Below are 22,753 nucleotides of genomic sequence, written 5' to 3'. Positions count from 1 at the left end.
TCACATGACACAGCACTAGCTGAAGTTTCTCAAAGTTACCTCTCAAAAAGACAGCATTTTGTCTCTGTTGATTATAGGTAAATTTCCACTATATCCAGGGCTGTTTGTTCTCTGTATTCGTAAATATCCCAATGCTGTTTTAATGTGTAAGAAACCGCTCTAAATGATTCAGTGAGAGAGTGGTCCGAACGAATTGTACTGAATCACGAATCGATTCAGACTGTTTTGCAAGCCTGTTTGGCCAATTCACTGAAAAGAACCGACTCAAAAGAATGATTCATTCGCAAATTGGGCATTGCTAGTTCTTTTAAACAGCCAACAGAAATACAGGACACATTTCATGTTTGGGAAATATTTTGAGAGTAAATATTTCTCAGGTCAGTCGGAGCGCTCATGGTATGCACAGTGTGTACAGCCGTACAGCTGCAGGTGCCACTGATATACCAAATGATCATTTTAAAAATATATTATATATACATGCAGACACACACAGACAGACAGACAGACACACACACACACGCACAAACGCACACACACACATACACATATACACACTGTATTCATGCACATACACACACAAGTGCATATATACATACAGTATACATACACATATATACTTTGCATACACTTACATTCACATACATACATACATACATACATTCTGTATATATACATACATATACATACTCACATATGCAGAATTGCCCCAAAGAGGGTATCTCATGAACAGAATAATACCAGCATCCCCAGGAAACAAATTAGCAGCCGAGCCCACACAATCCATCCCGCCCAGAATTCCACATGCCCCCAGCATGGTGCACCGCCCCCAAAGTTTGATGGTCGCCTGCTTTTCCCGTGACAGCTGTGCCTGAGTCTCTCGCCTTTGCTCATACGAGTATTGCAATTTCCTTTTTTCCTGGTTTTCCAGCTTTCTCAGCACACCTCTGTGCCCACCAACCAGTGGCCACATGATGTAGAGATCTAGCTTTGATACTCAGGAATATTGTGCTTGCTTCGGCAGCACAAATACTAAAATACTAAGGAATATTAGGATACAATTGAAGTTCTTCCCAACAGTATATAATGTCAGGACCCAGCTCCGATACTCAGGGCAATTGAGGGACCAATACAAAAGAAATTGAATGGAAAATAGAATGGAATTAATAGAATAGATTAAAATAGAATGGAATTTTTACAATCGTGCTGTGTGGGGCATCAATTCACCGAAGTAATATCTGACTATTTTATATTATAATACAGTGTGGTGGGGCATTAATTCAGTTGATGGATTTCACTGTGGTATTAATATCTATATATAAGAGGAGTGGAGTGAATAGTAGTCTAAATTTATGTAGTTGTTTGTACATGAAGCAGTTTGACTCTCATTAGTTATATGGTGTTTTAGTAATTGTAGCCATTGTGTGACAGAGATTTTGTTTTTATTTTTCCAATTTATGATAAATATTTTCTTGACGATAGCTAGAGACAAAAGAAGTGGAGTTGTGTGTTCAACTGTAGGGGTTATTGTTGAAAGGTTTCCTAAGATGCATATGGATGAAGTCATAGGAATATTATAATTGAAGTAAGTTGTTATTTTGGTGATAACTTCTTTCCAGAATGATGCTACAGGTGGGCATAACCATTGGATGGGAGACCTCCTGGGAAAACTAAGGTTGCTGCTGGAAGAGGTATTAGGGAGTCCAGCAGAGGGTGCTCACCCTGTGGACTGTGAAGGTCCTAATGCCCCAGTATAGTGATGGGGACACTATACTGTAAAAAGGCACCGTCCATCAGATGAGACGTTAAACCAAGGTCCTGACTCTTTGTGGTCATTAAAAATCCCATTATTAGGATTGATAAGGGCCAATGGGGGGAATTTGGCCAGGACACTGGGGTTACACCCCTACTCTTTTCGAGAAGTGTCCTGGCCAAATTCCCCCCATTGGCCCTTATCAATCATGGCTTCCTAATAATACCCATCCATTAATTGGCTGTATAACTCCACTCTCTCCTCTCCACCTATAGCTGGTGTGTGGTGAGCGTACTGGTGCACTATGGCTGCCATCGCATCATTTAGGTGGATGCTGCACACTGGTGGTGGTCGAGGAGAGTCCCCTGTTCACTGTGTAAAGCGCTTTGAGTGTAGTGTCAGAAAAACTTTATATAAATGTAACGTTCATCATTCATAGTGCATGAAGATAATTGTCTGTTGTGTTGAGATTACAGTGTATGTATTTGTCTGAGTCAGTTATCCCCATTTTAAACATTTTATATTGAGTAAGTTGTGTTCTGTATATGATTTTAAATTGGATTATTTGTATGCTTTTATTTTTACTGAAACTGAATATGTTTTTACAAATTTGATTCCAAAAGTTTTTATCAGTGGTGATGTCGAGATCCTGTTCCCATTGTGTGACTGGTACAGAGCATGTTGTGTCTATAGATAATAAGAAATGGTTTAATTTATTAATTTTGGGGAGTTACTGATTTTGTTTATTTATTTATTTTTTTCATAAGTGGAGATGGTTTTAATTGTACATTTCCTTTTTTTGCTTTGATGGCACTTTTTATTTGTAAGTAGTAGAACTACTGATTTGTATTTATATTATATTTCTTTGACAGTTCTGAAAATGTTATAAAGTTATTGTCTATGTAGAGATTATGTAAATGTGTGATACCTTTTTCTATCCAATTTATTAACAAGTGGAGATTTTTTTTTATTGAAAAATCTGGGTTATGCCATATTGGTGAGTAGATGTGTGGTGATAAAGAGTGACTAGCTATTTTGTGTTATTATGATAAATGTTTGAGTTCATATTGAAATATCTGACTTCAAAATTGTAGACTGTGATATCTTGACAAATCACAGTTCAAGATATTGTTGAAATCACTACTAAAGCTCTAAAGGAGACACAGGTGAGATTGCTGGCCATTTTTTCTGAAAAGCTCTCCATTTAATCTCATTGCTGCCTTTGAGAAACAACTGAGATACAATATTATATAGGTCTGAGTTTTGTGTTTTATATACTGTAGGCTGAAAACATGCAATAAAGTGAGTTTTGCCAATATGTTTTCATTTTTAGCCCCATAATACTTAGAAAATCTCTCCTGCCCAATAAGCTACCCATGACCTCTGCATACTAACAGCAGATGCAGATTTTCAAGTGCATGAGAATACACAATAACTCCACCAACACTGCTAAATATCTTGCTATTCACATGCTGGTTTTTTCACATGGCACCTTCATAGACTTGCTTTGCGCTTCTATGAACGTTTAGTTTCAAAAGCTTAGCATTGTTTAGTTTTCAGAAATATCTCACTAATATCAAGGTCATCTTTGCAAATTCCATTATTTATGACAGTAAATAGTGACTTCAAATAACTTTGGCCTTTGATAATATAGCTACACTCAACAGACTTACCATTGAGAGTGCTGACAAAACTTTAAAATGCATGCATTGATTGAAAAACCTAAATGATTCTAAGCTGAACCCAGCAACATTATGGATGTTCACAGTCTCTTGGTTTGTAATAGGCAGAACTGCTTTCATATATGAAGAACACATGAGCATACTGTATAGGTTCATGTTTGTTTTTGTTTTGTTTTTTGCATTGATTAAGTTATGTTTAAACCGAATCTGTCTCAAGAGTAGAACACTTACCCTGCAATTAAAAAAAAGAGTGTCCTATTTCTAAAAAAAAAGAGAGATGTCCATTTAAGACATTTTACAAAATGTAACCAACAGTTAAACCAGTTGTGAGCGAAACCACTGATTTTTATGGGGAGCTCTGCCATAGCTCAGGAGATTTAATGGATTTCTGCAGTTACATTTACAATTATGGGTTTGGCAGATGCTTATATCCAAAGCGACTTACAGTGCATTCAGTGTATACTTTGTATCATTTTATGTATTCCCTGGAAATCAAACCCATGATCTTAGCATTGCTAGCGCCTTGCGCTACCAGTTGAGCTACAGAAACATGGCAGTTGTTTTACTACTTATGTAACAACATTGTCTCGGATGTTTCTCCTAAACCTAACAGTGATTTTAACAGGAAAATCACTGTTGTGTACCACGGAAGAAAGGAGAAGGAAGGACGTGAATCTACATTGCAATAGTGACTTTTCTTTCCAGTAGACCCATCGCTTTTTGTTGGAAGCTCATGACAAGAAGAAATTTCTGAAATTTCTAATGAAACTCAAAAGGAGATGCATAAGAAAACCAATATTTTTCTTATAAGAAAAATCTGAGAAGCAGGAGACTTTAGCCAATATCTCAATTTGCTCTCCATTTAAACTCCTTCCTGTCCTGGTGAAACAAATGGGATATTGAGATCTCATTTTTTACTTTTCTTTCTTAAGCACAGACTCTGTTTTCTCTATTGTGCTTCTTCTTTTGTTGGAGGCCAATGTCAAGAGCAGAACCTGACACCTCACCTACATCTCCCTGAATAAGCAATCTCGGGATCTGTCATGTGATGTTCTTGGTGTGTCAACACGCTTGACCTCGCTCTCTGTTCCCAGCACTGCAGCTGGTTTCGGTGTCAATCCACTGTGGGTCTTATAGGTCTGAAAATGGTCCTAGAAAGAATGTGGTGCTGTTTTTGTTCTGTGGCTCCTCTGTTTCACCCTTCCTTTATTCAAGAGCCTTGTCTCATCAGCAAAAAAAAAAAAAAGAAAAAAAAAAAGATCTTATCAAATATTGTCTGCGCTCAGCTGAGCGTGGCCTTCTAATCTAAACCTGTGTCTGTTCTGGGGGCATCTGAATAACCACTGCCCACTAGACTGTGAGAGGGAAGTAAAGGTGTGTGGATGCCTTAAAGGTGGCAGTGGCCGAAGTTAAAAAGGATAGTTCACCCAAAAAAGATAATGATAAATAAGTATTTTTGTCTTGTTTTCCAGTAAAAATATCTTAACATCCTTAAAACAAGAAACATTTATTTGAGAAGCCAAATGACATAAGATGATACATTTGTTTTTTGAGAAATCTAACAAAATTTAGTGAGGTTTATAAAGACTTGTTTTTCTTACCCATTTTGAAATAGTTTTTTTCTTTTTTTAAATTAATATTCCAGGTTAAAAACAAGTTAAGTTCTGTCGACAGCATTTGTGGCATAATGTTGATTACCACAAATACCATTTTGACTCGGCCCTCCTTTTCTTCAAATCAAGGTTTCAGTGAGGCACTTACAATGGAAGTGAATGAGGATTTTTTTTTTTTTTTTGAGGGTTTAAAGGCAGAAATATGATGCTTATAATTTTATACAATCATTAATTACATTAATTCTTCTGTTAAAACGGTTAAAACTGAGCTGTGAAGTTGTTTAAATAATCATTTTTACGGTCGTTTTAGGGTTTGTTGGCATTACATCATCACACTTAAATCATGTTAACCATGTTATTTACGTCTTGTGGCTATACTTTTGAAACAGTGAGTATTTAAAAGTTTACGGATTGGCCCCATACTCTTCCATTGTAAAGAAAGTGCCTCAATGGAACCTGTTTTTAGTTGTTTTTTTTAAAGAGGGGCAAGTCAAAATAAATTTTGTGGTAATCAATAGTATGCCACAAATGCTGTCGATTGAACTTAACTTGTATTGAACCTGGAATATTCCTTTAATTGTAAACCACTCAATTTTTTTAGAATTCTTTGAAAACAATCTTTTACATACAAATCTAACAATAAATTTGCTTCTCAAATAAATGTAACTTGTTTTAAGGATGAAGGCTTAAGATTTTATTACTGGAAAACAAGACAAAAATACAGAGTAAGAAAAATAATTTTTTGCAGTGTAAAAACAAAAGTAATTCATTATAGGGGCATTTTTGAAACTTTTGGTGGCACTTTTTACCTGGGACCCTTAATTTCTGACCCTGGTAGGTGGCCACGGTCAGGCCTCACCATCTAGTTAAGATTCAGGTCATGTAACTGCAGCCGAATGTTTTAAGAGCCACAGAATTTTCTCCTAAATGCCCTTAGAGAGGCTCTATCACAATGAAGAAGAGCAAGATTGATAGGGCAAGCGTACACTGAATAGACGAGCTTGCTCCCTCATTGTGTCAGTGCGGATTTCTCGCAAGGGTTGCTCCAAAGGGAAGAGCTGGGTCTCACCAATGTCTTTGTTGTTGTGCGGCTGTTTGCGATATGCTCGCTGCGGAGGGGTCAGATATAAGCTCAGCTAATTCCTGCAGACAGCAGGTATTGTTGTTTTATTGTAACAAATTGATCTGAGACTGCTCTAGTCTGGTGCTGCATGATGAAGTAGGCTAGAGTCTTTTGTGCACATTAATTATCTTTAAAATAAATATGACAGTGCCTGTATTGGATGCGGTGGGACACAGGGAATAGGGCCTGCACTTGTGTTTTTGGTCATGGGTGTCTCATAAAGAGACTTTCAACCACACAAGTATGGAAATAAAACTTAAAATCTCTGCAGAATAAAATATCCATGATTAAGGGACAAAACACCGGCATCATGAATTTAGATGTGTTTTGCAAAAAGTTTTGCATGAGCTTAGGGGCCGCCTGTCTTTTCTGATTGTTGCTTGGTTATTGTAAGCAAAGACAATCAATTAGTTGGCCATCAGTGAGTATGCCACACTTAAGACTCATATACACTCATGGCTAAGCGTGGATACAAAAATGGAGGGGAGTGGATACAGTGACACCCGGGGCAGAGAGGTGCTGTGATGAGTGGGGTGGCCGATGGGGAATGGCCCCTGAACACCCCATCCCCCCCAGCTCCACCCCTGTTCTCAACCCTGTTCCTGGAGGCCTCCCAACACTGCACATTTTGTATATCTCCCTTTTCTGACACACCCAATTCAGGTCTTGGAGTCAACACTAACGAGCTGATGAGTTGAATCAGGTGTGTTTGATTAGGGAGATATCCAAAATGTGTTGTTTTGGGGGGCTTCTAGGAACAGGCTTGAGAACTACTGATTAAAATTGTAACTGCAGTGGAATACAGGTACTAATATTTTGTATTTTAAATACGTAATCCTGTTACATGTATTCCGTTACCCCCAAATTCTGCATGATGCTTATGCTAATGCTAACACGTTATTTGTGGCCAAAATGTGCACCAGTGAGTTTGCGCCTCTTTGGAAACTCTACATTCCAGTGTGTTGTTGATTGATCTCAACTGGGTGAAGAAATTAACCTGGAAAAAGATGTTTCCGTCAAAGTAGGTAGAACACCGGGTCACACTCACCGATGAAGTGGACCAATGGCAGTAAGAAGGTGTTTAACAGCCGATACAAAGTTTTCCTGAGAGTTTGCACTAGTAAGCTGTTTCGAACCCCTGCAACAAACTCCTTCATACGTCACACCCGTTCTTTCTTTAGTTTCGCTAGAAGTACAGGTGCATCTCAATAAATTAGAATGTCATGGAAAAGTTCATTTATTTCAGTAATTCAACTCAAATTGTGAAACTCGTGTATTAAATAAATTCAGTGCACACAGACTGAAGTAGTTTAAGACTTTGGTTCTTTTAATTGTGATGATTTTGGCTCACATTTAACAAAAACCCACCAATTCACTATCTCAAAAAATTAGAATATTTTGACATGCCAATCGGCTAATCAACTCAAAACACCTGCAAAGGTTTCCTGAGCCTTCAAAATGGTCTCTCAGTTTGGTTCACTAGGCTACACAATCATGGGGAAGACTGCTGATCTGACAGTTTTCCAGAAGACAATCACTGACACCCTTCACAAGGAGGGTAAGCCACAAACATTCATTGCCAAAGAAGCTGGCTGTTCACAGAGTGCTGTATCCAAGCATGTTAACAGAAAGTTGAGTGGAAGGAAAAAGTGTTGAAGAAAAAGATGCACAACCAACCGAGAGAACCGCAGCCTTATGAGGATTGTCAAGCAAAATCGATTCAAGAATTTGGGTGAACTTCACAAGGAATGGACTGAGGCTGGGGTCAAGGCATCAAGAGCCACCACACACAGACGTGTCAAGGAATTTGGCTACAGTTGTCGTATTCCTCTTGTTAAGCCACTCCTGAACCACAGACAACGTCAGAGGCGTGTTACCTGGGCTAAGGAGAAGAAGAACTGGACTGTTGCCCAGTGGTCCAAAGTCCTCTTTTCAGATGAGAGCAAGTTTTTTATTTCATTTGGAAACCAAGGTCCTAGAGTCTGGAGGAAGGGTGGAGAAGCTCATAGCCCAAGTTGCTTGAAGTCCAGTGTTAAGTTTCCACAGTCTGTGATGATTTGGGGTGCAATGTCATCTGCTGGTGTTGGTCCATTGTGTTTTTTGAAAACCAAAGTCACTGCACCCGTTTACCAAGAAATTTTGGAGCACTTCATGCTTCCTTCTGCTGACCAGCTTTTTAAAGATGCTGATTTCATTTTCCAGCAGGATTTGGCACCTGCCCACACTGCCAAAAGCACCAAAAGTTGGTTAAATGACCATGGTGTTGGTGTGCTCGACTGGCCAGCAAACTCACCAGACCTGAACCCCATAGAGAATCTATGGGGTATTGTCAAGAGGAAAATGAGAAACAAGAGACCAGAAAATGCAGATGAGCTGAAGGCCACTGTCAAAGAAACCTGGGCTTCCATACCACCTCAGCAGTGCCACAAACTGATCACCTCCATGCCACGTCGAATTGAGGCAGTAATTAAAGCAAAAGGAGCCCCTACCAAGTATTGAGTACATATACAGTAAATGAACATACTTTCCAGAAGGCCAACAATTCACTAAAAATGTTTTTTTTATTGGTCTTATGATGTATTCTAATTTTTTGAGATAGTGAATTGGTGGGTTTTTGTTAAATGTGAGCCAAAATCATCACAATTAAAAGAACCAAAGACTTAAACTACTTCAGTCTGTGTGCATTTAATTTATTTAATACACAAGTTTCACAATTTGAGTTGAATTACTGAAATAAATGAACTTTTCCACGACATTCTAATTTATTGAGATGCACCTGTATATTAGCACCTTAGGTGATCAAAAACTACTGATTTTGTCTTATGGTGAAAGAAATCTTTTATAAATCCTGAAGTTTGTCTCAGATTGCAAAGTTGTTGCCAAAATCATGCAGTGTGCAAATATAGATGTTTTACAGGAAGTTAAGCACAAGCTCAGGGGCTGTTATTAAGCCGGGTACACTTTGTGCATTTTTTCCCTGTCCTTTTGGATTGTTGCTTGTCAGATTGTATGAAATGATCTCGGTGAGATTTTGTGTAAAATAAAAATGTAGACTGTGCAACCCACAATCTTTTATGTCAGACAGTACAATACACATCTTAGGACTTTGGTCACAGTTGACAGTGTTGGCTGGCCCATCAGTCATCTCACATTCTGACATCTTCATTGACATGCGATCTTGAAATGTTACCGCACAAAACCAAGCATGCTCTTGTGCTAATATTGGCAATGTTTTGCCTGGAAATGTACAGTGTGCAAAGGGTTTGTTTACCCCAAAAATGAAAATTCTGTCATTGTTCCAAACCAATATTTATCATTATTATTATTTAAAACAGTGTTTTAGGAAATGTCAAAGCAAGGCTCAGTTTTCAGTATTGTGGTACGATGATAGATTTAAAAAATCTTGCAAATGTATGCATATTAATGGAAGAATTAAAGGTGACACTTTACAATAAGGTTCCATTTGTTAACATTAGTAAATGCATTAGGTATCATGAACAAACAATTAACAATATATTGTTTACAGCATTTATTCATCTTTGTTAATGTTAGTGTTACAAAATACAATTGTTTAATGGTAGTTCATGCTAGTTTAAAGTGCATTAACTAATCTTAACAAAAACAACTTTTGATTTATAAAATGTATTACTATATGTTGAAATTAACATAAACTAAGATTAATAAATGATGTAAAATTATTGTTCATTGTTGGTTCATGATACCTAATGCATTTACTAATGTTAATGAATGGAACCTTATTGTAAAGTGTTACCATTTATTTAAATGATTAATTAAACAATGGATTAAAATAAGATATGGATTGTAAATTGATTAGTGACGCACAGCAGGGTTGCAGAAAGGTTATCGGAATATAGCGGTTAGGAGAATGTTAGGGGAACAATAGGAGAACATTCTCCAAACTTAAAGAGAATGCTTTATTTCCATTAAAAATAAAAAATAAAATAAAAAACTATCCTGGCTAGCCAAAATATTAAGTAAGAATATTAGTTCTGGGAAAGTTCTGGGAACCAAAAACTAACAAACCCAGAACATTCTGGTAACCAAACATTTTTAGCTGTGTCTTTATGTTTTCCACAGAAGAAAGTGTTTGTAACAACATGAGCCTGTGTAAATTATGACAAAATGTTCATTTTTGGGTGAATTATCCCTTTAAGACTGAAACACAGCCATGTGTTTTACAGGAAGTTGTGCACAAGCTCAGGGGTCATTATAATTCAGCACAAAGACTGTAAAATCAACATCTCAGAGGGAACGTGTTGTCTTATTGCTTTTTTTGTTTACTTGTGTGGAGGTGGAGAGCACTGGGTGATATAACCTTGCATGGAAATACAGGGCCGCCTTATAGTCATAAATGTCTTATTATTATTTTGCAGCTGTGCTCTTCCTCAAGCTGAGTGTCAGTGATTTAATTTCAAATATAAATGGCACTACAGTACGTGGGCATTGAGTCACTTTGGCATATATGGAAAAGCACGACAATGAAAATGTACAAAATGTACTTGAAGCTCACGCATAAGAGCAGCACCCGCTATCAAGTGGAATATTGAAGTGCAACTTGTAAAAACAGCGGGGGGAATAATGCAGGCATGTAAAGAGCTCCCCCTGAATAAAAAAACCTTGCGAAAAGATAAGTAATCCCTCTCCAGTGCCTGTGTGGCAATTCTTAGTTGTCCTAGGTTCTTCACTTCATTTGTTGTTATATATGTGTAAGAGGGTTTGGATGGGCAAGGAGGAGGTGGGAAACCAGACGAACCATCAAAATAATGTTAAATAAAAACTTAAAATGACACAAACAAATACACACATGGCAGCCGTGTGTGGCTCTCTCAAACTGCTGCATCCGGATGGGCTATATCCCTCTCCTCGGCTGATTAGCCTGATTGAGGGCCGGCCGTGCACACTCACTGGTCCTTGACCACTCCACCTTTTGGCGGATGACAGCTGCTCCTCCTTGGGTGGACAGCATTGAGTCCTTCGACCCCTGGTGGATGGAACGCCCCTCCTTCCCAGGTTTCCGCACCAGTGTAACAAGGTTAAAAATGGGCAAGGAGGAGGTGGGAACTGGACGAACCATCAAAATAATGTTTAATGAAATCTTAAAAAGACATAAACAAATACACACACGGCAGCTGCATGTGGCTCTCTCTCTCTCGAACTGCCACATCCGGCTCGGCTTTATCCCTCTCCTCAGCTGATTAGCCTGACTGGGCCCTCCTCCTCATCACAATATGACTTTGTAGCTGTTTGTGCACACATACACACAAACACACACACATGTTGGTGCGGCTATCCTTATGAGGACTCTCAATAGACATAATGATTTTTATACTGTACGAACTATAGATTCTATCCCCTAAAACATTACCAGTTTGTAACCTAAAAAAAATACACATACACACACACACATACACACACACACACACACACACACACACACACACACACACACACACACACACAAGAGAGTTGTCATTTCTGGGCACTTAACCAAACCGTAATATTGAGCTGTAAGGCGTATGCCTGTAGTTTCTACTCTTTTGCCCTGTGGGGATTTGCCTTGGTAGATCCTCAGAGGGAACACTGCTCATGTTGTCGTTTATATATTCCAGCCAACCGCCCGGGCCCAGGGCAATTACACACATCAGTGCAAAGTGTTTATAAATTAGCTGCGGCTCCTTCTTCTGATGTACATCAGCTATGCATTTTACACTACATTTTTAATGCACAATAAGAGGAACAGATGCTTGCATGCATAAGTATGCATGCTGCAGTAATGATATGCTGGTAAACTACATTTAAAGTGTTAGCACTAGTGTGAAAATATGATAGCAAATTGATGTTTACACAGTTTTGAGATTAAAGGCATATGGAACAGCATTTACCTTGTCTTATACACAAGCAACAAATTCTGTAAATTTTTTGTATGTGTATGTACACATAAACATTTATCAGAATCAAGTCACAAAGTCATTTTAAGTATTAGTAATTTAAAACTTTTATATTAAAAAAATAATAATGCAGTACAATAATAATAATAAGTTACTATAATAACAGTAAAAAGCATATTTCGTGTAGCTTTAATTTGCCACTATGTAAAATAAAGTTGCCACAAGGACAGAATAAAGTGTACACATTGGGCAATTTCATATTTCTTTCTTTCATTTTCCCTTGCCAACAAAGGCAGGACATATTTTTTTTAGCACTAGTACCATAAAATGAAGAGCAAAGGATGTGCATTAGGTGTGTAACTGAAATAATGATTGATAGTTTTGACTTTAAATTCTTATTGGAAAAGCAGCGTCTGCGTAAAAGCCATTGTAAATTTACTAAATGCACATATTTGTCACAAACTGCCTTGTGTTTTTCCCTCACCTTCAGTTCAGTTTCAGTGACTGTTTAGTTTTCCCCTTGTTCTTGAACTACATTTCCCAGTATGCACCTTTTTGATTACCCTCACCTGCCCTCCATCTTCCACAGCTGTTCCCTCATCATTCTTCTGTGTATAAATACCCTCTGGTTTCCTTCCCTCGTGTTTCTTTATAGTTTGTCTGTTTGATAGCATATTAGTGTTGGAATGTTACATGAATTCAGCAAAAAAAAAACATCCTCTCACTTTCAACTGCTTTTATTGTCAACAAACTTAACGTGTAAATATTTGTATGAAAATAAAAAGATTCAACAACTAAGGCATAAACTGAACAAGTTTCACAGACATGTGACTAACAGAAATGTAATAATGTGTCCCTGAACAAAGGGTGGGTCAAAATCAAAAGTAACAGTCAGTATCTGGTGTGGCCACCAACTGCATTAAGTACTGCAGGGCATCTTCTCATGGACTGCACCAGATTTGCCAGTTCTTGCTGTGAGATGTTACCCCACTCTTCCACCAAGGCACTTGCAAATTCACAGACATTTCTGGGGGGAATGGCCCTAGCCCTCACCCTCCGATCCAACAGGTCCCAGACGTGCTCAGTGGGATTGAGATCCGGGCTCTTCGCTGGCCATGGCAGAACACTGACGTTCCTGTCTTGCAGGAAATCACACACAGAACGAGCAGTATGGCTGGTGACATTGTCATGCTGGAGGGTCATGTCAGGATGTGCTTGCAGGAAGTGTACCACATGAGGGAGGAGGATGTCTTCCCTGTAATGCACAGCATTGAGATTGCCTGCAATGTCAACAAGCTCAGTCCGATGATGCTGTGACATACCGCCCCAGACCATGATGGACCATCCACCTCCAAATCGATCCCGCTCCAGAGTACAGGCCTCGGTGTAATGCTCATTCCTTCGACGATAAACGCGAGTCCGACCATCACCCCTGGTGAGACAAAACCGCAACTCGTCAGTGAAGAGCACTTTTTGCCAGTCTTGTCTGGTCCAGCGAAGGTGGGGTTGTGCCGATAGGCGACATTGTTGCCGGTGATGTCTGGTAAGGACCTGCCTTACAACAGGCCTACAAGCCCTCAGTCCAGTCTCTCTCAGCCTATTGCGGACAGTCTGAGCACTGATGGATGGATTGCATTCCTGGTGTAACTCGGGCAGTTGTTGCCATCCTGTACCTGTCCCGTAGGTGTGATATTCGTATGTTCCGATCCTGTGAAGGTGTTGTTACACATGGTCTACCACTGCGAGGATGATCAGCTGTCCTTTCTGTCTCCCTGTAGCGCTTTCTTAGGTGTCTCACAGTATGGACATTGCAATTTATTGCCCTGGCCACATCTGCAGTCCTCATGCCTCCATGCAGCATGCATAAGGCACGTTCATGCAGATGAGCAGGGACCCTGGGCATCTTTCTTTTGGTGTTTTTCAGAGTCAGTAAAAAGGTCTCTTTAGTGTACTAAGTTTTTATAACTGTGACCTTAATTGCCTACCGTCTGTAAGCTGTTAGTGTCTTAATGACCGTTCCACAGGTGCATGTTCATTAATTGTTTATTGTTCATTGAACAAGCATGGAAAACATTGTTTAAACCCTTTACAATAAAGATCTGTTAAGTTATATGGATTTTACAAAATTATCTTTAAAATGCAGTGTCCTGAAAAAGGGATGTTTTTTTTTTTTTGCTGAGTTTACATATTTAACCAGCAAACTGCTGTTACGTTTGATTTCCCTTTATCTCAAGTGTTTTATTTTCATCATTATTTCTTCATCTTCTGAGTAGTAAAATAAAATATTCTGCATTTGGATCCACACTCTCTCGACTCATCCTTCCCATCAGTGTAACAATATTACAGTCGCTTTGGCTTTTTTTTTTAAACAGTCTTAACATTCTCTAAACTTGTGAGTGCAATTGTTTTTGGGATATCACAACAGCATGACAGCAAAATGTAGTAACTCACCAAAAACATTTAATTCATGTTTCAAAACCTTGTTATTGTGTCAGTAAATTGGCCAAATGCCACCAAAATGAATTTTTAAATTTTAATTTTAATTTTTTTAAGATCATGTGAGCCGTACTGGTCAAAATGTTTATATATATATATATATATATATATATATATATATATATATATATATATATATATATATATGTATAGATAGATTTTTTTTAATTTATTTATTTATTTTTTTTCACCATGGCAGTCAACCCTGGAAATGTTTGTTATATACAAATTTCATTTTTGTTCTACATTTTTGTTGACACTGACTGCTTACTGTACTGTACAAGAATGTCAGTTTTGTCTAGCTGAATGCTATTGTGTATCACACTGAGCTTTTTAAATACTGATTTCAACAGTAGGTAAAAGTTTACTGGGAAAAGTAAATACTGTATAATACTGTAGTACACAGAAAAAGCATATGCACATTTGTATGTATGCAGTAAATGTATTTTTATAGCAATGTGTTACATGTAAACAGAAAATTCACATTTGCATGTCCATTTTTACAAATTTCTTACATGTAAAGTTATATATAGTGAACAGAAAATTGCCACAAAATCACACAATTGTATGCAAAAAAAAAAAAAAAAGAAAAACATGCAGCAGTGAAAAAACCTGTAGAACCTGTTTTGTAAAAAACAATAAACTGTACCGTCTCACAGTTCTTCTTGGTGGACATCCTGTCGCTCTTGTTGGTCTGGCCAGAGATTTAGCAGACATCACAAACATTCCATGTCATAGATATTTATGGAATATACATGTATGTCTGACAGATTTTGATAATTGAATGAATCATTTTGCATGCGATGGCTTACACAATGAAATAATGTTTAGAAGTTGTGAAGAGTATGACAATTTCAATGAGAATTAACTCATCAGTTTTGATCAGCAAGCCATGTGCATTTAGTTATTGTGCAAATTGTAGACAATTGTACTTACTCGTTTGCACATGTGCCAAAACATGTGCAATTTGCTTAAATTAATAAGACATTCAAATCTGGTGTTTTCAGAGATTTTAACTTATTGTTTTGAAAGAAATTATTCTCATTCCAGAACTGAGCCAAAGCGATTGAGAAAAACTGTAAATTAAAGGTGATGTAAGTGATTTAAAAAAAAAAAAAAAAATGTTATTAAATGACTTGCAAAAAAAGTCCCTATTACCTGTCAGATATTACTGAAATAGATGCCATGAAATATCACACCTGTCTCTGTGACAGTGCTATGCTCTGTAAACACAAACAGCATGGAAAAAACCCGACTGTGATTCTTTAGCCAGAAGAATTTGAAGCACTTTCTATCTGTCAATCATTCTACATGTTCACAGGGCATTCATATATGGGCAAAAGGAAGTTCAGAGTGTCAGTTTGAGAGTTGTCCTTTTGTTGCGTGAAAGCTCTATTTTGCTATCTCGTGTCCCAGTACCTGTACCCAGTCAGTGTACATGTTTGGGTTTATTTTTCTTATATGTAAAATTAACAAGCTCTACTGCTCAATGTTTGATATAAACAATCTCCAAGCTTATGTGTGTGTGCATGTCTTTGGAAAGAGGGGGTGTGTCTAATTTATCGGCTAAGTTAAATTCTAAGATATAGCTGCAGGCCGTACTCTAAGAAGGGGCGGGAGCTCCAAACCGCCAGCGAAAATATACAGAGCCCCTAACCTAACCCTTCTAACCTAACCCCCCCCCCCCCCCACCACCACTTTTTGAAGTTGGCTCAACCCACTCCTGGAGTTACTCTGCCCTCTTTTGGAGTTTCCACCCCCATTTGGAGATCTCCAGGCTGCAGCAATACCAGTCTTGTGGAAATTCTAGAATGGCTAACATTGCTGACAGCATCTTTAACATGCCAAAGTGCTACGTTGCTATGTAACCTCAAACTCCTATAGTTATGATAATGAATTGTATTACTTGGTCGGAGAATTGTTTATTTAGATTATTAATAATAAAACATTTAACTGTTTATTGAACATAGGTGTCCTTTATCATATTGTAGTTGCCGGCATTTGCTTCGTGCCTAAGAACACCTCTTACCTGTGGTGGCTTATAGCTTTATTTAATCAATTTCGTGCTCGCACAGAAATTTTAAATTCCCTGGGAATCAAATCCAAAACCTTGGCATTGTTTTCGCCGTGCTCTACCAGTTGAGCTACATGAAATGTCGCCTAAACTGGCTTTCAGGCAAGCTTTATTGCTGTTCAAAATGTGTAATTTAACATTCTACATGAAAATGTATTTATACAAATGTGGTTTCTGCATTATTATTTAACTGACATATTTCCAAAAGTCTGAGATTTTAAAGTTTCCCACTGATCATTCCAACATTGTGCTAAAAGTAATGAGCACTCGTCTCGTAAATACAATCATTCCAGTATGACTTGAAGGCAGCATTATCTGGTGCTATAAATGGTGATTAGGTCTTAAGCACCAGAAAAACCAAATTTATTTTCGTCTTTACGAACACCTTTGTGAAAATCCCGGATTTAAGCACCAGCGATTGTCTGAGTCTTCAGTTGTTGCATAACAACAGCTTAAATTTGCAACAAGCATCTCCATACATCTTTAATGCTCAGCTGGGGTTTTTAGATGTGGAATTTGTATGCTACAGTTGTGGGAAACCTACTTTTGAATCTGTGTTATCTGTATATGTCAGATTTGATATAGCCTGCTGCAAATTTAATCATCACATATTACTTGTGTATTAGCTTTTTTGGAGTTGTATTTTAGATTAAAATATACTTGAAAAAACTTTTCCATCTATGTGCTGAAAATGACAGGGAAATGACTCCATCAAACCCACCAAATTCTAAGTTTTACATGGTTTTTATTGAACTCTGAAGAGCCTTCCGATAAAGTGGTATAAAATTAAAGATTAATCTCTTATATAAACATTCATGTTATATTGTGGTTTAAACTGACAAATAGGTTCCTTTTTTTAATTGCAAATGTAAAAAGTCTGAAAAGTGGGCTTAAAAAGTGCTTGTACCACCTTAAGCCAACCTTTGTTCCAAAAATCCACTATGCATTTTTTAATGTATATACTTCCCCCTTTTTTTTTTGAGGAAGCACTTCAATTTTTATTAATTTTTATTAATCAACTTAACTAATTAAAGTACTGCTGAATAAACTGTATAGTGCAGAAACTACAGATACTCATGGAATCTTTCAAATACAGTAATTGCTTTTAAATACTAAGAAAATAAATCATATCAGTTTGAATGTGAGTTATTAATCTCTTAATTTTTAAATTCTTATCAATACTCAGCCAGTGTTATCACCAGAGTCTGGAAAAATGGAGGGCTTCTCAAACAGCAAATCTTGAATTTCTGTATACCAATCTATCTATCTCTCTCTTTTTCTCTTCATAGAGGATGAGCTGTAGCTATCTCTTATGCACCATCCTGCTATTTGTTGCCGTGTTACTGGCTGTCACGGTAACCGGGATCATCCTTCTTATGAACCATTACCAAGCGCCCACTGGCCCTGACGGTCCCCCTCTCATCAGCACCAACCAGGATGAGGGTAATGCCTTGGTTACCATCGAGAGAGGCGACGGCTCTCACATCAACATCTTTATTGACCCTAACTGCCCCGACTACAACAATAACTTCCTGCGTCTGGAGGGGGTGCAGACCTCTCTGCTGCACACTCTCACTGACCATGACACTGATCTGAAGTCAGTGAAAGGGCAGGACCGGGCACTACTAGTTAAACTTGCTGAGGAAGTGGCCAAGCTTTCTGCTCACGCCAGCCAACTGAAGATGGAGTACAACGCACTGAGACAGGGCCAGAGCAATATCGGACAGGAGCTTGGCACTCTGCAGGCCGAACAGGGCAGACTCATTCAGGTCAGTTTGTTTGGAATTTTGTTTTATTATGAAGTGAAAATGCTCCAAAATCAGACCCAAAAAATCAGCCTGAAATGAACTTGTCCAGTGTAGTCATATAAATTCATCAAGTCTGAATTTTCCACGGATTTAGAAATAAAACATTGCATCTCAATGCAAGTTTGAAATAATGTTCTACTGCAGGGTGTTTCCTCAGGACCCAGACTGTACCAAAAATGTTTATCATACAAAAATTATATTTCAATGGTTTCGTACTGTCAGCAGCCAGGAATTCACCACACAAAATACATTGTGGACAGCACAAACCATGTTTATCCATGTTACAAGTGAACGCATATTTAATATATTCTGGGTTGTATTTTCTTTTACCTTGTGTACTTTTGTTTGAGTTGGTTTTTTAAGGATGAGGGCATGTCACACAACCTGTCCATGTTGGCATCTACCAGACTGACAGATAAAAAGCCTTTTACGTCAACAATAAAAGAGGTTCATCCTCCCTTTAAACGTTGATAAGCCTATTCATTTTGATATCCTAACAATGCATGTTTGTTTTGTTATTTTTATTTGATTATTTTCATTTAACAATTGTCATGTTCTGCATTAGTGTGAAGAGTTTGGTGCAAATTTTTTTTTGCAAATACTTTATACTTCTTGTGTCGTTTTTGCATTGACATGAAACCTCTACCTTAAAAAAATCACATTTCGCGATTTGCAGAACTTTTACAGCTAACCATTTTTACATAATTTAGTTCACATGTACCATACTGATTGCCTTCTCTTTCACCTGTACCCTTACTGTAAAAGGCTTCATCAACGCCATCTGGATTATTAAGATTTAAGAGTGAAAGAAAATCACATGCATCATTACACACAAAGTCCCACAAGATCCCACTTTATGAACTTTTATGAGTGTAACACTTTGATCACAGCAGAAGCAGAGATTTTATAAATCCTTGACAGTCATTTGTGGCTGAAATACGACATTTTTTTTCAATTTGGAATGCCCAATTGCCAGTGTGCTCTAAGTCCTCGCGGTGGCATAGTGACTTGCCTCAATCCGGGTGGCGGAGGACGAATCTCAGTTGCCTCCGTGTCTGAGACCATCAGTCTTATCACGTGGCTTGCTGAGCATGTTACCGCAGAGACGTAGCGCGGCATCCACGCACAAATCACCATGTGTCCCAACGAGAGCAAGAACCACGCATTATATTGACCACAAGGCGGTTACCTCATGTGACTCTACCCTCCCTAGCAACCGGGCCAATCTGGTTGCTTAGGAGACCTGGCTGGAGTCACTCAGGATGCCCTGGATTTGAACTCATGACTCCAGGGGTGGTAGTCAGCGTCAATACCCTGACCCCCCCCCCCCCCAAAATACTAAGTTTAAATAAACACTCAAATCTCTCAGTGTTTATAAGATGCTGTTTCTCTTTTACACTTCCACCAATAATGTTGGCAAACTAAAGCCCTTTATGAGCTAATGGTGTGTTGATGTACAGCTCTGTCTTTTTTTTTTTCCAGTTTCTATTCTTTTTTTGATAATTGGAACTGGAGGGAAGGGTCTTGCAGGATAACTAGCAGGAGAGCGAGCTCATACTAAGGAGCCATATGCCAACACTCCCACCAGGCATACTTTGCATTTGAAGATGAGATGACAAAATGCACTGGAGCTCAGTGGTGTCAGACAGTGTGGAGGACTTTATTGAATGTGGCACACCAGGACTAGAACTTTATAGTACAGAATTCAATCAGCCAAATTAAATAGTCTGTATAAGAGATATAGGCCCACCTAAATATGCTTTATTGACATTGGGCTGTGCTGCTTCACATATACAGGTGCATCTCAATAAATTAGAATTTATGTGTGGTGGCTCTTGATGCCTTGACCCCAGCCTCAGTCCATTCCTTGTGAAGTTCACCCAAATTCTTGAATCGATTTTGCTTGACAATCCTCATAAGGCTGCGGTTCTCTCGGTTGGTTGTGCATTTTTTCTTCCACACTTTTTCCTTCCACTCAACTTTCTGTTAACATGCTTGGATACAGCACTCTGTGAACAGCCAGCTTCTTTGGCAATGAATGTTTGTGGCTTACCCTCCTTGTGAAGGGTGTCAATGATTGTCTTCTGGACAACTGTCAGATCAGCAGTCTTCCCCATGATTGTGTAGCCTAGTGAACCAAACTGAGAGACCATTTTGAAGGCTCAGGAAACCTTTGCAGGTGTTTTGAGTTGATTAGCTGATTGGCATGTCACCATATTCTAATTTTTTGAGATAGTGAATTGGTGGGATTTTGTTAAATGTGAGCCAAAATCATCACAATTAAAAGAACCAAAGACTTAAACTACTTCAGTCTGTGTGCACTGAATTTATTTAATACACGAGTTTCACAATTTGAGTTGAATTACTGAAATAAATGAACTTTTCCACGACATTCTAATTTATTGAGATGCACCTGTAGTAATACAGTATTTTTACTATATACATATATACTGTAGTAATATACACAGTATACTATATATTGTGCTATACTACTAAAATATACTGTAGATAGACATACAGATGGACGGAGAGACAGACAGACAGACAGATAGAGTGGCAAAAAAAAGTATGTGAACCCTTTGGAATTACAGTACCTTGTTTTATGCATTAATTGTTCATAAAATGTGATCTCACCATCATCAAAGTCACAAGTATAGACAAACAACATTTATCTATCTATCTATCTATCTGTCTGTCTGTCTGTCTGTCTATTTGTCTGTCTGTCTGTCTGTCTGTCTGTCTAGTCAAGAAAATGTATGTGAACCCTTTGGAATTAGCTGGTTTTCTGCATTAATTGGTCATAAAATTTGATCTCATCTTCATCAAAGTCACGTATAGACAAACAACAATGTGCTTAGGCTTACAACACACAAACAATTATAATCTTTCATATCTTTATTGAACACATTACATTAAACATTCACAATGCTGAGGAAAAATTAAGTGAACCCCTAGGCTAGTGGCGTCACCAAAAGCTAATTTGAGTCAGGAGTTGGCAAACCTGGCATCCACTTAATGAAACGAGATTGGAGGTGTGGGTTAGAGCTACTCATTTTGAGTTTGCTATTCATAAGAAGCATCTGCTGAAGTGGACCATGCCTCACAAAAAAGAGATCTCAGAAGACCTACGATCAAGAATTGTTGCTTTGCATAAAGCTGGAAAGGGTTACAAAGTTATATTGAAGAGCTTAGATATTCATCTGTCCACAGTTAGAAAAAAATTAAATAAATGGAGACGATTTAGTACTGTAGCTACTCTCCCTAGAAGTGGCCGTCCAATGAAGATGACTCAAAAGGCACACAGCAGAATGCTCAATGAGGTAAAAAAGCTGCTGCTTTCCAGCAAAAATAATTTTCCAAGCTTGAAGTTTGCCAAAGACCACCTTGACACTCCACAATGCTACTGGGAAAATGTTTTGCTACTAAGGTTGAATTGTTTGGGAAGAACACGCAGCACTACGTGTGGTGTAAAAACATGAAACATGAAAACATGACCAACATGAAAACATCATCCCAACATTGAAGTATGGTGGAGGGAGCATCATGATTTGGGGCTGCTTTGCTGCTTCGGGGCCTGAACTGCTTGCCATCATCGTGGGAAAAAGGAATTCCCAATTTATCAAGATATCCTTCAGGATAATGTCAGGGTGGCTGTGCGCCAGCTGAAGCTCAGTAGAAGGTGGGTGATACAGCAGGACAATGTTCCTAAACATTTAAGTAAATCCACTACAGAATGGCTTAAAAAAAAAAAAAAGAAAATCCACCTTTTGGATCTTAACCCAATAGAGATGCTGTGGAATGACCACAAGAGAGCCGTTCACACCAGACTTCCTAAGAATATGACTGAGCTGAAGCAGTTCTGTAATGAAGAATGGTCCAAAATTCCTTCTGAACATTGTACAGGTCTAATCCACAGCTACTGGAAACGCTTGGTTGAGGTTATTGCTGCCAAAGGAGGATCGTCCAATTATTAAATCCAAGGGTTCACTGACTTTTTCTACAGCACTGTGAATGTTTAATGGAATGTGTTCAATAAAGGCATGAAAGATTATTATTGTTTGTGTGTTGTAAGCTTAAGCACATTGTCGTTTGTCTATACGTGACTTTGATGAATATGAGATCACATTTTATGACCAATTAATGCAGAAAACCAGCTAATTCCAAAGGGTTCACATACTTTTCCTTGCCAGATAGGTAGGTAGGTAGATAGATAGATAGATAGATAGATAGATAGATAGATGTAAACATATTTTGTTCATTGTTATTTTTATGATACCGAATGCATTTACTAATGTTAA

The 22,753-nt window shown here is 38.1% G+C and overlaps 1 protein-coding gene across 2 annotated transcripts in view; it reads left to right on the top strand.

Moving 5' to 3' along the window:
* Positions 1-22,753, top strand: part of LOC127415158 (fibrinogen C domain-containing protein 1-like) — a 190,908-nt gene that overhangs the window by 45,141 nt on the left and 123,014 nt on the right. For both annotated transcript variants that reach the window (XM_051653765.1, XM_051653764.1), the window contains exon 2: positions 17,937-18,416. In XM_051653765.1, the coding sequence (XP_051509725.1) occupies positions 17,937-18,416 (480 nt within the window). The remainder of the gene's footprint in view (positions 1-17,936; positions 18,417-22,753) is intronic.

The sequence above is a fragment of the Myxocyprinus asiaticus genome, chromosome 24, assembly GCF_019703515.2.
Source record: "Myxocyprinus asiaticus isolate MX2 ecotype Aquarium Trade chromosome 24, UBuf_Myxa_2, whole genome shotgun sequence".
In the NCBI taxonomy this organism is placed as follows: domain Eukaryota; kingdom Metazoa; phylum Chordata; class Actinopteri; order Cypriniformes; family Catostomidae; genus Myxocyprinus; species Myxocyprinus asiaticus.
This window is presented reverse-complemented; position numbering and strand designations above follow the sequence as displayed.